General features: G+C 51.2%; 1 protein-coding gene across 1 annotated transcript in view; it reads right to left on the bottom strand.

Moving 5' to 3' along the window:
- The window catches only part of Pde9a (phosphodiesterase 9A), an 85,002-nt gene that overhangs the window by 4,229 nt on the left and 63,569 nt on the right, over positions 1-17,204 (bottom strand). The window contains exons 7-14 of the mRNA XM_005360302.2: positions 16,719-16,803; positions 12,312-12,390; positions 10,915-10,989; positions 6,600-6,686; positions 5,720-5,824; positions 5,445-5,527; positions 4,027-4,183; positions 523-636 (exon numbers count right to left, since the gene is read on the bottom strand). Coding sequence (XP_005360359.1) covers positions 523-636; positions 4,027-4,183; positions 5,445-5,527; positions 5,720-5,824; positions 6,600-6,686; positions 10,915-10,989; positions 12,312-12,390; positions 16,719-16,803 — 785 coding nt within the window. The remainder of the gene's footprint in view (positions 1-522; positions 637-4,026; positions 4,184-5,444; positions 5,528-5,719; positions 5,825-6,599; positions 6,687-10,914; positions 10,990-12,311; positions 12,391-16,718; positions 16,804-17,204) is intronic.

Consider the following 17,204-nt stretch of genomic DNA (forward strand, 5'->3'; position numbering starts at 1 on the left):
AGAGAGAGAGAGAGACTACAGTGCATGTCTCCAAAGTGAAGCACAGAGCAATTAACTTAATCTCTGAATGCTGGGATGCTAATTGTTAATTATTTTGTTAATGCATTTTGCTCATTTTGAAGTTAATTTAATTTTGAGATAGGGTCTTACACTATAGCACAGGCTAGCTCAGAATCCAGTATAGGTAGTCCAGGTGGGTCTGAAGTGGCTGCAATCCTCCTGCCTCAGCCTCCCCAGTGTTTTGAGTACAGGGATGAACCAGCATGCTGGGTTTGCATTTTGATTTTTAGAAGGGACAGACACCACGTACACTTAGGCTACCTCCTCACCTTAAGGGAGGGGGTTGTCCCTGACCCATGGAGTACTCTTCAGGGCAGCCTTGTCTACTGCTGGCCCAGGAGGAGCTGGATACTGAAATTCAATCACTCCAGCACTCCCATGGTCAGGGGAGATACCTAGGTTCCTGGTTTTCCCAACTGAGCTATGGCTCAGCTTTCCAAAGACACAAGAGACACAACCTACCAGCGTCAGGTGTTCCTCATTGCTGTAGTCGAAATTCTCCATTTTTTCTTTGAAAGAATCCATAATTTCAGCGTGCCTTGCCATGTCAGTGGCCAAGATCAATGTGATCATGCCCTGGATGGTAAGAGGACACAGTGTCACCACATGCCAGGACCTCAGTGAGTGCTCCTCACGCTGTGCTCTGAGCTCCTGTGTGACCAGAGCCCACATGCGTGCTCTGTCTGTCCCTGGGCCATGTCCACAGGCTACAGATCACAGCCTGACAGGGTAACAGATGGGTCGTCATGCTGACTTGTAAAACCAAGCAGATTTTAAGTCCCCTAGCCTTAGTCCCCTAGGTCTGTATTAGCCCTGCTCAGAGCTTGCTAGCGGATATCAGCAGCAGATCCCAAGACAATTTTCCCATTGTCTCATCTATATGTGACTGCATATAGATTATCTAAGTCAGAACATACTTGGTAACATCCCCACTATCTACTTCATAAGTGAGGATCCAAAGGCTTTAAACTCTAGCTGTGCTATGATTTGAACATGGCTGATGCCCTCCTAAACACAGGTTGAAATCTGGTCCCTAGACTGACTGTGGTAAGAAGTGTTTGGGTTCTATCCTCATGAAGAATTTCATATTCTCCCCCAACTCATCCAGCACTGGGTTAAATCCACAGGGAGTGAATTCTCGCTCTTGCTCTTTAACCTTCTGCCCACATCCCTCACCAGAAACAGAGCAGATGTGGATGCCAAACTCTTAGAATTCTCAGCCTCAAGAACTATGAGTGATCATGAACCTCTTCCCTTTAAAACTACCCAGCCTGTGGTATTTTATTATAGTGGTTGAAACTAGACTAAGGCAGTTAGCTAAATACTGGTTTAGGAAAACCAGTTTTAGTAGCATAAAAACCATAGCATCCAAAACTATATTCCATGTAACCCACTCTTTCATTTCTCCTGTTCATCTAGCTTTCCACGCATCTACAGTATTCTATTTGTCTGTATGTCCACCCATCCTTCCATTCATCATCCACTCACCACCTACCCACCTACCCACCCTTCCTTCCTTCCATCCCTCATCCAACCATCTGCCACCCACTCCCTGACTCATCCATCTGCACAGCCCGTCCGTCCATCCGTCCATCCATCCATCCATCCATCCATCCATCCATCTTTTCATTCACCCACCCATTCACCTACCTACCCAGCCATCCATTATCCACCCACCTATCCCTCCATCCCATAAAACATTTACATAACATCTCTGCACCAGGTGTAGAACATCACTTTTCCAAGAAAATAAGACCCCCAGCCTCAAAGGCCAATATGAAGCAAGCAATCAATATGAAGAATCTTGTGTGTGTGTGTGTGGGGGGGTCTCAAATGTATATTTCTTGTGTGTGGGGGAGGGGACACATCATCTTGCACTTTGAATTATGAACTTTTTCCTGTAAAGACTGCTATGAACAGAACATTCAGTTATCCCTCAAGATCTCCAATGACAAACTGTTTTGTATGTGTGGGTGTGGATGCACGCACACGTGCAGGCAGGGGGACCACCTTGGTTGTTGGTCCTTGCTTTCCACCCTGTTTGAGGCAGGATCCCCTGGTGTTCACTGTAGTGGACACCAGGCCAGCTGGCCTGTGAGCATCAGGTAATTCTGCCTCCGTCTCTCCTTTCCCCATAGGCGTGCACTACAGTTATAGACACTACTGCGTCTAGTTTTGATGTGGGTTCTGGGGATCTGAGCTCAGGTTGTCTGGTTTATGTGGCAAGCGCTTTACCTACTGAGCCATCTCCTTATTACTTATAAAATATTTCAAAAATTTGAATAAATGATTTTTGTTTTCAGAAGAACTCTTATTTTAGAACTCTTAAACTTCTGGAATAGGACAATCCCTTGTTATCCCAGGGTGGCCAGCAGGAAGAAAATCCTGTTTGCACAGATTTATTGTTTACTCATCCAATTAGATGACTCTTGTTTCTCTTGGGGGTACCGCTTGCTGGAGAAACTCACACACTAAGGGATGCTCCATCAGGCTCACTGGGTGGCACTGGCCTGTGTGCCCACCTCCCTTCCTAGCATGCCCTTTACCCACTGTAGAAAAGGGTTTGTCCTAACAGTCTATGGAACGCACTTAGAGGGTGGGGCTGCGATCATGAAAGAGAGAGCAGAAGCCTGCAGATGGAAGAGAGGGCTGTACCACGAATCAGCAGAAAGACCAGAAGCCTGCAGACGGAAGAGAGGGCTGCACCACGAATCAGCAGAAAGAGCAGAAGCCTGCAGACGGAAGAGAGGGCTGTACCACGAATCAGAGATTCAGTATTGACTGTTGTCAAGCACTCCAGTTAGCTTTGAACTTCTCAGAGAGCAGGCGAGGAAATAATGGTTTTTGGGGTGGCTGCTCTTTGAAAAAGCCAAGCTTCCAAGTTCTCCAGGAAGGAGGCAGATGAACCCCGCTCCATGTATAAATTTAGCTATGTGGGGAAGGAGGCAGATGAACCCCACTCCATGTATAAATTTAGCTATGTGGGGAAGGAGGCCAGCTGAGAGTCAAAAGGACATGATCCCCAGGGATGGCAACACATGACCCTCAGAGACCCTGGGGATTCTCCTGATGGGCATAGTATGGGTGGCCTAGCTGAGCGCTGCTTTGGGGATATATAGCCCCTTATAGTTTTGGGGTCTAGAAGGCCAAAATGAAGATACCAGCATGTTCTTGTTCCTCCCAAGGCTTGAGAGAAGGCTCTTTCCTGCTCCTTATAGGTTCTGGTTGCCCAGGAATCCCTTGGCTTTGTCTATACCAATATCTGCCTCTATGGTCCCATGCATGGTCTTTTACTGTCTTCATGTCTCTGTTCCTCTTGAGGCCACCTGTCATTGATTAGGGCCCAATCCATAGCAGCACCTGGAGATCTTCCTTAAGGAGGTATAATGAGACTTCCGTTTCCAAAGAAGGGTTCTGGGGGTCAGCTACCAGCAACCATCACATTTCAGACAGGGTCACCCTGGGTCCTTCCACCCCCTGTAAATGGCACTAGTGGCTCAGTCAGTTGTGGTTCAGATGGGACCTTGTGCGTGGGAGAGCAGTGTATTAAGTGACTAAAAGTGCTTGTCTCGGGGCAGGGGGTGACTAGGCTCTACGTGGTGGGTGACAGTTGTTCAAGCTGTATGGCGGATATCAGCTCTACCAGGCTGTAAGCAATGCAGGTGCCTTCCAGGCCCCATACTGCCTAGGGCCAGTTCCTCCCTTTTCTTCGTTCAGTTTCTTCCCCTACTGCAGGGACACAGGAATCATCTCAAAGGGAGCCTTTAGGGTTATATTAATGACAACGAAATGCAGGTGACACCAGGTGTATATGGCAAAGGCCCATCTCCTTGGAGACCACGTTAGGCCCTGGAGGAAGCAGGTGAGGTGAGCTGGTTTCAGGCTCCCTGATGGGTACTGCTGTAACCAAGAGCCTCTGAGGAGCAGGGCTCTGCTATGACCCCACAAAGCCCTGGCCGCACACACCTGCCTGATCTGCCTGAAGCCCTCAGGTGGTACACTGGAGAAGATGTTGCACTCGGGCCTCGCCAGGATCTGGAAGGCAATGGCGCAGTGGTGGTTCTCCAGAGGTGAGATGTCGTTGTAGCGCACAGCCAGCTCCGTGCGGGCGTTGATCTGGTATCTAGGATGTGTGGAGAGAGCAGGAGGCTCAGGCACCCTGCCACTGGCATCTGTATGCCAGCGTGTGCATGGTTCCTGCAGAAGCTGGAGGTGCCTAAGGGCGAGTGACCAGGCGCCTGCTCCCACCAGAAACTTGCTTCGCTGAACCCCTGGCTCTCCTGTAACTGGATATCCCATGCCTTGAAGTCCAACCCGTGATCTCAGCTCTCTCCCTGCGGTGATGCCTTGAAGACATCAAGGTTCCAAAAACTCAGATTTTCGGTATATGCAAAGACAGGATTTCGGGAAAGAGGAAACAGGTTTGTTCTCTTACCCTACCCTATACGTAATTAAGTATGTATGTTTAAACGTATGTATGTATGTACATATGTATGTACATGCATATATAACAAGATCTCATTCTGAAGCCCAGGTGGCCTGGAAAGAGGGATCTTTTAGCCTCACTCAGCCTGCAAGAGCTGGGCTTACAAGAAAAGCCCCACTGTGCCATTCTAAGGGTTGGTTAACGCTAAAATGTTGTTGGCAACCTGATGTTGGCAGCTGTGGTGACCAATAAATGTGCAGAAAGGTAACAGAGGACTTGCTGGGACCACCTCTGAGGAGTCCTCATGGCCACGCCTGGCATTGATTCTGTCTCTGAAGAGTACACATGGCTAGGCCTGGGACCCACTCTGCCCTGACAAATCGTGGCCCCAGGAATATCTGATGTCACACACAGTCACAAAGGTGCATCAGAGAAAAACCTATGTGTCACTGAATTCAGGCCCTCACTATGAGGGAGGACTCTGTTGGTTCCGTGGGGTGGCATTCTACTCTACTGGAGACAGGAGGTTCTTGGGCCCATCCTCTTGGTCCCGTTACCTGCCTTTCCTAGCCCTGCTTTCCCCCACTCTAGCCCTGCTCCTCTGCATGTGCCTTTGGAAGCATCCTGGAGAGGGAGCATCCTGGAGAGGGAGCATCCTGGAGGACAGTGGTGTCAAGTCCCACTGTCTCCCACGGGGGAGGGGGCAGGATGCCATGCACCTTCAGAGCCTGGGGCTGATAAAAAGGGACTGTGGCTACCTGTGTGGGTTGGTAGCCTTGGAGGTACCCTCCTGGGGGAGACCCAGGGCCCTGGACAGAGTCCAAAGCTGGGAACTACATCCTACAGGGCTAGGGGTCTAAGTTAGCAGCTCCGTCTGAGAGCTGCTGGGTAAGCTGAGTTTCCCCTGAAAGAAGGGGCACTTTCTAAAGCAGAAAGGAGAAAGAAACCCCAAACGTACGTGTTGTTGTACCCTGGGTGGTCCAGATCATGGCAGATGGCTGCGGTCATCAGGACCAAGATGTCCATCTGGGAAAACTTCTCCTGGATTAGGAGAGAGTCAGGCGTCTGTCCTCCTCGTGGGAGGGCAGGAGGGGTGGGGGACAGACTGGGCTGCAGTGACAGGGGCGGAGGACACAGTCCCTGCAGAGGTCACACGCCCCCTGGGCTGGGGGCAGGGAGGGCCCAGGTACTCGGCAGGGTGAGGGATGGAGGGTGGGGGCTGGCAGGACCCACCTGGAGGCCACAGAGCCAGACCATGCTGTACATCATCTGCGTCACACAGAAGCAGTGCCGGAAGTTGTGGAAGGGGTTGTTCCTGTAGTTGTCGTGCACGCAGAGCTGTGGGGAGGGAAGGGTCAGCTCACCGCCCCTGCTCCCGTGAGGCTCCCAGGCATCGGGTGTCCCCAAGTTCGCCATCACAGGACAGTGCAGCCCAGGAGCCCTGCAATGTCCCACCATGCTACAACCTGGGGGCAGGGAGGAAAGTATCCCCCGGTGTCTGCTGAGCCACGCTGGGATGGAAAGCTGGGAGAGGGGCAGGGACATTTCACAAGGGACTCTAGGTTCCCAGGCCTATTGGACAATTAGCAGACTTTTAGTTCTGGATTCATGACATTTTATCCCTTAGTAAAAGATCTGCTACGAAGCACCCATGCCTACCTCCATATACATAGAGCCACCCACACCATGCCCAAGACAGATACATATACTCTCACAAACACACATCCACACTGCCAGGGACATACACTCCCTATCACACACATTCTCACATGCACACTCCCAGACACACACACGTACACACGCACATTTATATACTCATAGACATAACTCCACGCACGACTCATATAACCTCCTTATCCACACACCCCCAGACACACATGACACCCCCAACTCCACACACCTCTGCTTTAGTGGGCTGCCTTGTGGGTTTCTTCTTGATTGTCATACTGTTTCCTTACTCCTCTGAGGGCATGGGAGGGGACAAATGACCTAACAGAGCTTCCCTGGCCCAGATGCCCGCTCTGCAGAAGCCCACTGCCACCAGGAAAGGCAGAGTAGACCATTCCGGTGTGGCAGGGGAAGTGACAGGTCCGAGTGTGGGTTCATCACTTACCAGCCATCTGCGGAGTGTGATGGGGTTGATGTTGAAGTCCCTGACCAGGCCGAGGTCATGGTACATATGCTCTAAGCAGCTCAGCATCTGTGGGAACAGGGCCAGGGGTGAGAGGTCAGGGGTCAGGGGTCAGGGGGAGCAGGCAGGTCAGCTGACCTTCTTTCCCATGCACTGTCCTGAACAGTGCCCATGGGGACGACGGAGAAGGGTGGGACAGGCCAATTGTAGGATCACCCAGACAGGTGGTGACAGCCTGCAGGCCTCCTGGGAGTAAAGTGACAAGGTGTATTCCAGTCACTATAGCAACCTTGTGTAGGAAGACACAGCTGCAAAGGGTGACACCAAAATGATCACAACCCGAGTCGAGGGTTAAGAGTTGCGAGGAAGCTCAGCCACCGTACACGTGGGAAAGGGTGTCACTGAGGGCCACCCCTTCCTCGCTCAAGGCTTTGAGGAGCTGGAGTCCGCTCCTCTTGCTGGGACTAGAGATGCTTTTCTACTGCCTTGATCTGGAGGGTGGATCTCTTGTCCAGACAAATGTTATTTCTGGAAATTCTGTCATCTGTGGATACTTGGTATAGGGCGAGACAGACATGGTGTTGAATTCTGCTGTCTTTTTTCAGGTCTCTGCAAGCATCTGCCAGAGTTTGGACACTAACTAAGCCAATGAGGAATAGAAAAGGGACATGTAACTAAGCCTGGATACAGTGGCTCTGCTTCTGGGAGAAGCAGGTCTGTAATACAGAATGGAGGGGGACAGCCCTGCGGACACATGGCATGGTCCCAGCAGGGAGCACTTCCCCTAGGTCACACATCAGTGCCAGCCTGGTCCTGGGTACCAGCGTCCTAGTACCTGCACAGGGCAACAGTTGTTAGTGCTGTGGCCTGGCCAGTTTCCCTTGCATCTGGGCACCAAGTGGCATCTATGTGAGGGACTGAATTATGTCCCATCAATAGTATGTAGAGACCCCACCACGACATCCCCACCAACGTGACCATACTGGGGACAGGGTTTTTACAGAGGCAACCAAGATAGATGTGGTCATAGGAGGGGCCCAATTCAATTTGACCACGACTCTGTAGGGACAGATAGGACACAGACACAGAGATAATGGAGAGAAGATGTCATCTGTGAGCTAAGGGGACAGTGCAGGGATGACCAACCCAAGACACCTTGACCGTGACCTCCGGGCTCCAGGACAATGAGACAATAACACACTGCTGCTGTTGTTGATGCCGCCCAGTCTCTGGTGGTTTGACATGGCCGACTGTCAGAGAAAATGTGTGCATGCCACCAAGCTCTAGTCTTTTTTGTTAATTAATATGTATGGGCCCTGGGAATGTGGCAGTTAATGTGATGTTTTGGGACTACGATAATTAAATTCTGTTGGTAGCAGAAAATTCTATGGTACCACAAGTTCATTTGAGAAACAGAAAACAATCTCTCACTCGGACCTCACAGGGGACTTAGGCTGTCACGGAGCATCCCGAGGGTACGGTGGCCATACACACATCTTCTTTGAGAAGTCATTGGCTTTGAAGATGCTGGCCCCAGAAAGCACTTCCTGCAGAGCAACAAGGGGTCTGGCCCTGGCTTGAGGACAGCTGACTCCCCAGATGCTGGCTGGCAGCTGCTGTCCATCCAGGGCTACCAGTCCTCCCACCGTACAGAATGCCAGCCCTCAGGACCTTCGGGCAACCATTGGGTTTGCCCCAGAGGCCCAGGCAGTGTTCTGAGAAGCCCTGGAGAGATGAAATATTTGCTGTGGAGCCACAGTTGAGAGATTCCGAGAACTGCCAGACGCCACCATCTGCTACCACTTCTGTGATGGACATGGTGGCTTCAGAGCAGGCGTGATGGTCTGTTCCCTGAGCGGTGGCTCCTGAAGATGGTGATGAGCACTGATCAAGAGGGGACAGCTTCCAAGGCGACAGTGGGTGATCCTTCAGTGTGGCAGAGCAGCCACCTCACTGCCTGCGGTCTCTGATGACGCCCCATAGGACCTGAGGCACCAGAACAACGTATGATCACATCCTGGACTAGGTCTGAGAAGGATATTGGGCGGACCTATGGGTAGATGTGGAATTGCCCCCACTGGAAGAGAGAGGTGTGCCGCCACAGGGCCCTGATGCTCTTTGCCATCTCAGGCTCAGGCGGCTGCCCAGGTCCTCGGTGTATATTCAGTCACGCATACTTGCTGTTCACAGTTGAATCTGCCCGAGACCGAGGCTCTTGATTTGGGGCGTTTTTCTGACTTACCACCGGAAGGCAGCAAGAAATCTCTAGAAGCATCCCGCTAGTCTGTCTGGCCGAAGCTATGGGCAGTGGAAGATATCACATGGCTGGGTCCAGCTGTAAGAGCCACTCACCGTGCCCTCCTGCCAGCCAGAGAGCAGCTATGACCACGGTCTACAAAGTGAGGGCAGAAGGGTGATGCTTCTATTATGGATGTGTGAGTTCTTCAGCCTTGGGGACAACCTTCGCTCCCACCACAGGGAGCACTGTGCTCGGAGGCTCCATGGAGGGGGTATAGCAGCAGCAGAAAAAACAAAACACAAACCCTCAAGTATTGGTTTCTATGCAGCCACCCTCACTAGAGACATTGACTGGCTAAAGCCAACGACTGGGTATTGGGACTATCCTAGAGAGTGAGGCAGAAGCAGGGCTGGCCACCTACTGGTGGGAGGAGCCACATTCTGAGCCACCTGCTGTACCTTTCTATGTCACAGTCTTGCTCTGCCCAGGCCCTGGAAGCACCAGTGTCTCTTCAAAGCCCTATCTTTGTTTCTGGTACCTGTGCTCAGGAAAGTGTGACTCCACACTGACCTGGAAGGACGGCACGTCTAAGACGCTGCCTGAATGCTGATCTCTGCATGCCGGCTTCATACCTCGGAGCTGGAGCGCGGAACCCTTGGTAGCTGCACCTCTGGCGTTTTGTTGATGGGGTGCTCTTCCAGTGAACTGAGCTAGGTCCTGCTTTTCTGTTTTGTTGTTGTTTGTGGATGTGTAGGGAGGTTGTATGTGTGTGGGCAAGCGTGAGGGTGTGTGTGTGTGTGTGTGTGCATGCACACACACGAGTGTGGAGACCAGAGGTTGATAGAGTATTTTTGCTTTGTTTTGTTTTTTTGAGACAGGGTTTCTTTGTGTAGTCCTGGCTGACCTGGAACTTGATCTGTAGACCGAGCTGGCCACAAACTCAGAGATTCACTTGCCTCTGTTTCCGGAGTGCTGGGATTAAAAGTGCGTGCCCACCACCACCTGGTATCTTTCTTGATTGCTATCCACCCTTTCGAAAACCTGAGGCAGGATCTATCACTTGAACACAGAGCTCACTGATTAGACCAGTCTGTCTAACCAGCCTGCTCAGGGCATCTCTGCCTCCCTTGTGCTGAGATCACAGGCAGCTGCCATACCCAGGAGACATTTACATGGATGCTGCAGATCTGAACCCCAGTCCTCACTGTAGACAGCAAGCTCCTTGAGCCATCGAGCATCTCCCAGCCTAGTCTCTGCTTTTCTGGCCAAAGTTCCCCAGCCAAAGGCCCTCTGATGCTGGGCAGGAACATGCTGGAAGAGGTTTATTTGGGAAATGTGGGGACTCTCCTGTCTAAAGGCACAAAATCCCATTTGCTACAACTGACCTTGCCAAGGGACAGGGAGCAGTTTGGTCTATTTCCACGAGTCTGTGCTTTGGAAAAGCGAAGAGCCCTTAGGCTTTGGTGAGTTGCCCACGAGGAGGGACTTGTTCTTTCTCCACGTTGATATTTCTTAGCAAATGAGAAACTTTGAAGAAATATCTTCGGTCAAAACCGACTCCTCTCTCTGCAAATCTCACATAGGCACTATCTTGTGTCCAGCCGTCCGGGGCCTCTGTTGGTGTCACTTTCCAGTAGGATGCTCCTTTGGAGGCCCCTTTCAGCAGAAAACAGCTGTTCCAAGCAGCGGTTCTGCCTCCACACGGCAACATCTTCCCACATATCCTGAAGATGAGAGTGTGCTCAGCCTGGGCCTGGGTTCAGCTGGTTGCCTGGGGTCATTTTTGGTGTCATCAGAAGGTCAGGGGTTGCTGGTCTTCTTTTTTTAAAGCTTGGGTAAGGCCCCCTTGCCTTGGGCTCTGACTTTTGTATCCCTCTGAGCCCACTGAGTCATTTTGAATTAATATCTAGAAATTTTAATTCAGGAGTGTTTAACTTAAAAAAAAAAAAAAGACAAGAGAAAGCACACGGGAGGAACAGCCTGGGCACAGCCCCCAGTCAGCTGCCGTCCTGAGCAGCTGTCCCCAGTGACCGGAGAACCTGAGTGTCCCTCACCTACCTCGTTGGGTTCCCAAAGCCAGACATCGAAGGTGGGCTTCCGGAGGGCTTCGATGGTCTCTGGGGAGAGCAGGTACTAGGAAGACGGGAGTGGTATGTTAGCCAGACAGTGGGGCGTCTGTCTGTGAGTGACTAAAGCCGTGCCCACGGCGACATCAGGGTGAGCATTTTCTCTCTTCTCCAGCCCCCCTCACAGATGCTGAGAACAGACTCGGGGCTGTCCTTCCTTGGAAGCTGTCACTGGACTCCCCTCTATAGTGGCCTGGGCTACGAGGGGCTCCTAGGAGCGCTTGAATGATAGAAATGTTCCCTGTATTTACCATGATGGTAATCTCATGACTATGTGTGTCAGAACTCACTGTGCTCAGAGCCCAAAAAAATGAACTTCACAACTGTCAATCAGATCTCAACAGTAAAAGCTACGTAAAGTGAAGAGAAGGGACAATAAGCCACTGGGCACGTGTTCACATCCCTGCCGAGAAGCTCTGCTGGGTTTGTCTGGGGGGGGGAGCCACCCCCGGAATCAGCCTCAAGCTAAGCCACACCCTGGCTGATAAAGGCCTGAGGCTGAGGTTGGGTCCACTGAGCACTGAGGTGTAGGGTGAACTGTGGATGTCAAGGAAGATATTCTGGACACGAGGCAGCAGGAGGGCCGCCGTGGGGTTAGCCTTCTTCATTCTCTTAAGAAGGGACTGGTGTAGAGGCTGGCTCAGTTTGTTCCCGTCTGGGCCATGTAATCCCCAGACAGGATTGCAAAAGATATGGACCATGTTTGTCCATGCGGAAAGGTGTTGGTCTCCTGGATGATACTCGGTGCACGGCTTGGACAGATGTGGAACAAATCACTGACTAGTGGGCTCCAGGGACCTATGGGGGCTTCCAGGAGAACCTGTGGGTGGTCGGCTTAACCTCAGCGTAAAAGTGTGAGCCAGGGTTTAACCAGAGTCCACCGCTACGGGGGTGGCGTTCTTTGGAGGCATTGAAAACAGCTGAATTCCAGGTCATAGCTACTTGACTCTGGGCTTGGCTGCTTTTAAAACTCAGGAAACTTTTGTGAAAAGCTTTCCATAAAAACGGTGTTGTTCAGGGACAGGGGAACCAGTGATGCAGATTTTTAAGATCCTTGTTAAAGTTCCTTGGTGGAATGTTTGTATGCAGATGTCTTTTATGTCAGCTGTGGGCCGGGGAGGGAAGGAGCTCTGGAATTGCTTCTCTAAACAAATGTCCAAGAGAAAAATATCCTGCCTGACAACCTCCCACCCTTCCTCAGCCCGTGATAGGGATGGAGGGGGGGGGGTGTTGGCACTGTGCAGAGCAAGGGGCCAGTCATGGGTTCCTGCGTCCTGGGTCTGAGGGACACAGAGCTAGAACTTTCCCTGGGCCAGAAACCCATCTCACCTTGGGGTAAGTGGGGACATCACGTCGGGGTGTCAGCTTCTTGTTATCCAAAAAACTGTATTTACAGGGACAGTTGGTCCTGGAGGGGAGAGGAAGAACTAGTTATTCTTCCTCTGGGAAGCACTCTGTATACTGCTCAGGGCAGCAGAGCAAACAGAACACACAGCCCCAACCCTAGGACCCATAGCCTCAGCCCCGGACCTGTAGCCCTAGTCCTGGAACGCACAGACCCAACCACCAGATTTGCCATAGGGGTATCCAGCAGGGCAGCTGGGAGATGCTTGGTTCCTGGATAGCAACTAGGGATACCCTGAAAGCCAGGTGATAATGTGGCCAGAGCTCACTTTTTAAATAAATTAATAAATTTATTAATATATGTATAATTAATAAACTTACATTTGGAAATAAATTTATTATAATCTATTAGTCTATTATTTAAGAGATAGCTACAAAATCTTTTTAAAAGACACAAGAACTTTTTTTCTTTTCCCTTGCTTGCTTTTTTTTTTTCTGAGACAGGATCTCATGTAGCCCAGGCTGGCCTCAACTTGCTATGTAACCAAGGATGACCTTGGACTTCTGAGCCACCTGCAGGCTAGGATTATAGAGGTAGCTTACCACCCACCCCTAGTTTCTGCGGTGCTGGAGATGGAAGCCAGGGCTTCGGGAACAGGAGGCAAACACTCTACCAGCTGAGCCACATCCTATACACAGTAGAACATCTGATTCTCAAAGACTCAGCCGGGTGTGGCGGTCCACGCCTGTGACGTCAGCACCCAGGTGATGAGGCTGAAGGGTCTTGTGTTTGCGGCCATAGGTGGGGATCCCGATTCAGAACAAACAAAAGCCAGCAAACACAGCAGAAAAACAAAAGAAACCCTCACGTTCCCACTTGCCCATTTCTCCCCAAGCCCCACTCCGGACGGACGTCACTCTGACAACAGCCTGGGGTGTCCTTTCAGAAGGTTCTGAGGCACAGAAACACATGGCTAGACACCTGAGCTTTCCAGTCACATGCAGTGTTGGGTTAAGAAAACGGGTGGTATTGTGGGAAAATATATGCCCTGTGTGGTTACAATTTAATCTACTTTTTTTTTCATAACATTACAAGCAAAGAAGATCGCAAAACAGTATTTTTAAGTTTTTTTTTTTCCCTTCAAAACTAGTTGAACATACCCAAGAAAACACCAGGGAGGGAGACTTTGCAATGGATTTAAATTGAAGACAGGCCTGGATGTTGTCACTATCAGTGACCCCCCCCCCAACCCCCCGCCTCTCTCTGGGTTGTCTGGAGTCTTCCATGAGCCTGCGATATTTCCAAGCCCAGAATCATAAATCTATTCCTTTTGAAACGCAGCCTTTACCTCCCTCCCAACTGCACACTTGCCAAGACTATCAGGTTTCTGATGGCCGCTGTACCAAACACAGATGTAGTAAATCTGTGACAGAAGGAACGGATGGGATAGCCCAGTGAAGCCATGTCCTGTCCACACGCCACCCTGATTTCAGATCGGCTCCTCTCTTGGCTGCGTAGGGTGGTACGATGCTCCCTTTCTCCCTGAATCTCGTTTGTATAAACATTCACACATGTGTTTTATTCTGTGTCTTCTGCCCCCTGCCCAAGCATATGGAAGCCCTCACCAGGCATTATCTATGCTGACACTGGAATCCTGCTCCTTCTTGCTGAGGCCTTGGGGGCAGACCAGGATGCTGGGTGCCTGCTGACCCTGTCTCGGCCAGCCACTTCTCACTCTGGGCCCCGTTGCCACAGGAACCAGCATCCTCCAGCTGGCTGAACAATTGGCATAGCACCTCTTCTTTTTGTCCCATTTGGAGCTCTTTTTTGCCTCATTTCCTGGGGTTCCCATCCTCCCATCCCCTGGGGATCAATCAGTTCATGGTCAAGACCATTTGTCTGGGACAAAGGCAGAGATTATACCCTCCAAACCTCAGGCACTACCCCATCTTTCTGCATGACCCCGCCTTGGTCTTGCTCCCTTCTCGTTCCTTCATTGTGCGGTGCAGGAGACCACAGTAGCCACATTCAACTTACTTCTGCTCTGAATGTAGCCTAGCCATTGGAGTTCTTTCTTTGCTGGGAAACAGAGGAAACTGAGGGGGTCTAAGGAGAAGACGTCCTGCCCAGGGCGTTGGCAGGCTGTGTGTGTGCCCCCTGCTGTCCCAGGTAGGTTCTGGTGGATTCAGACACCCGGCAGGGTGTGCTCACAGTGGGCTAATGCTGGTCTTCTCTTCAGACTCACGATTGTGGCGCTGGCTGTAATCCCCCCATACCCACCCCACCGGCTCCTATTCTTTCTGCTCCCCGAGAAAGGCAAGAATATGGCAACTGCATCCCTCAAGGGTACAACATTTCTTAACAATCCAGGTGAGGCTACACAGCCTCATCCGGGAGGATGGGGGCTTGATTTCTGGGTGTGCATCTATACTTAAAATGAACTCCTTCCGTCAACAAGACAGAAGGGGCAGCACAAAAACCACACTCCCCATTCTGCATTCAGAATACTAAAGCATTGGGTCCAGGAGAAAACCGGCTACAGGGCCCTGAGCCAGGACTAGGTGTGGACTCGACCATAGCCAGTGCCCCAGATCGGCTTGCCCTTTGGAGGTGGAATCTGAGCATGTCGCCCCCTTGTGGACACTAAAGCAACCCACAGACCCATCTCGCTTACAAGGAATGCCCCATCACTGCCTATGGACAGTGCCACTTCTGCAAGCCTGCTGGGGCACTGGAGGGCTCTGGCTTATGTCTCTGAGCTCCAGACTGTACCTGTGGGGTACAGAGGCACACTTGTCACTGAGCCGAGCCAAAGACCCACTACAGGCAGACTGCCAGCGCTGCTGATGGGGGCCTGCACAGAGGCCACTTGCCCCTACTTGGTCCTGGAGAGTCAGGCTTCCTGGGGTGATAGCAGGATGAGTGAGGCCTTGGGTCCAAGGTTGTCAGGTTGGTTTCCAGCCTCAGCTGACTACCATCTGCCCCCATCTGCCCCTGGGTTCTTCTTAGAGGGACTCTCTTGACCCCTGAAGAGCTACTTTCTTAAGGACAATGGGAGGGAACTATTCACTCAATTTCCTATGGCTGCAAAATGCTTTGCCCTGTTTCATCCAAATCAAAGGAACAAGGGCTCCCAAACTCTACACCAGCTGGCCAGTCCATGTGACACTGAGCATGACAGGGTTCTCATAGGACAACATGGTGTACCTCTCGCCCTCCCTGAGACAACTGTGCGGGGACCACTGGCTTTCCATGTACCTCCTACCTGCAGGCAGGAGCCACACCCACCCTCAGCAGGCAGCCTGGCTTTGTTTGAGTTCAGGCAGTGGTCTCCAGTGCAGCTTGGGATTCTAAGACTACTGAGATGGCTTGTTTAGGGCTGGTCCTTGCTCCGGGGTTGCCCTATGGTCATGCACTCTGGTTTTTTGTGGATAGTCCTGCTGACCAACTATCCAGCAGGCACATTTTGCTTGGATTACTGGTCACCGGCCTCTGCGGACACCACCTTTGATGGGCTTGTGTGATCCAAGTTCATGACAATGGGAACACTTGCTGTGCCCCTCTGCCAGAAGGGGCTCCCTTGGAAACTGGGAGACCTGGGGGTGAAAACTGGGGTTCCCTATAAGCCAAACACCTTTGTCTGCTTACCACTATCTTTAAAAATAGATAGCAGCTGGGTATGGGGGCATGTGTATTTAATCCCAGCACTCGGGAGACAGAGGCAGGGGGATGAATCCCTGTTAGTTCAAGGCCAGCCTGGTCTATAGAGAGAGTTCCAAGACAACCATAGCTAAATAAACAAACAAAAACAACACCCACAACCACAACAAAAAACCCAAAACAAAACAACAAAAACCAGACCTCAACTTCCTTCAAGTGGGGAATTTACCGTCACACAGGTCTGAAGGAGAGGGAGCTCCCTCTCCTGTGAGGCCATTTTCCAGCTCTCGCCTGCCACAAAACCCCCTTTTTAAGAAAACATAGGGGGTTGGGAAGATGGCTGAGCAGTTATGTGAGCACTTACTGTTCTTGCAGAGGACCTGGGTTCTATTCCCAGCACCCACATGGCAACTCACAACTGCCTGTAACTCTAGTTCCAGAGGATCTGACTCTTTCGGTCACCATGGGCATCAGACATGCAAAAGGTGCACGGACACACATACAGGTAACACTCATGCACATAAACTAAAAATAAACAAAGAAACAAAACTCTTTAAGAGAATGGGATGGAGGAGCATTGGCACAACAGGCTTCCTCTAGCTCGTGTCAACCACGTTGGAACCAAGTCACAATAGCTTTTGTGTGGGGACACAAAGCCATATTCCATCGCATGCTTTCCACACGGACCCCTTTCCAGGGCCAAGTGCTGCAGGCTCCGGGCACACACTCACCTGCTGTTTCTGGCGGCCAGCTCCTCCCGCATCTTCTTAATGTCACTCTTGCATTTTTCGATCTCCACCACTTTAAGTCCTTCCACTGGTGACAAAGAGACACAGATGGGGTCACCAGAAGTAGTCGCAAGGATCTAGTCAGGCTGGGAGCTGAGGGTCTCAGGAGGATGCTGGCTCACGGCAGACGCTTCCACGCCTTCCCATGCTACTAATATGTGGGGATCCCTCAACTCCCCACCAGTCAAGAAACAAACAGGCAACGTCAAGGAAGAGCAGGGTGAGACTCAGTCACATTCTGGGCGGGTGCGTATGTGTGTGTGTGTCCCAGTGAACTGGAGGGTGTGCCTGCCAACAAGCTTACTAGCCAAGATGTTCCCTCGGAAATGCGGGGAATGCCTGAAAATGCTGCCGGAAGCCGGGTTCTTGAGGAACCAAAACAATGATTATGTTCTTTTATGACCACCTCTTGGTTTTCTGCCAAAGGAC

This window comes from Microtus ochrogaster, linkage group LG2 (genome assembly GCF_000317375.1).
Source record: "Microtus ochrogaster isolate Prairie Vole_2 linkage group LG2, MicOch1.0, whole genome shotgun sequence".
Taxonomy (NCBI): Eukaryota; Metazoa; Chordata; class Mammalia; order Rodentia; family Cricetidae; genus Microtus; species Microtus ochrogaster.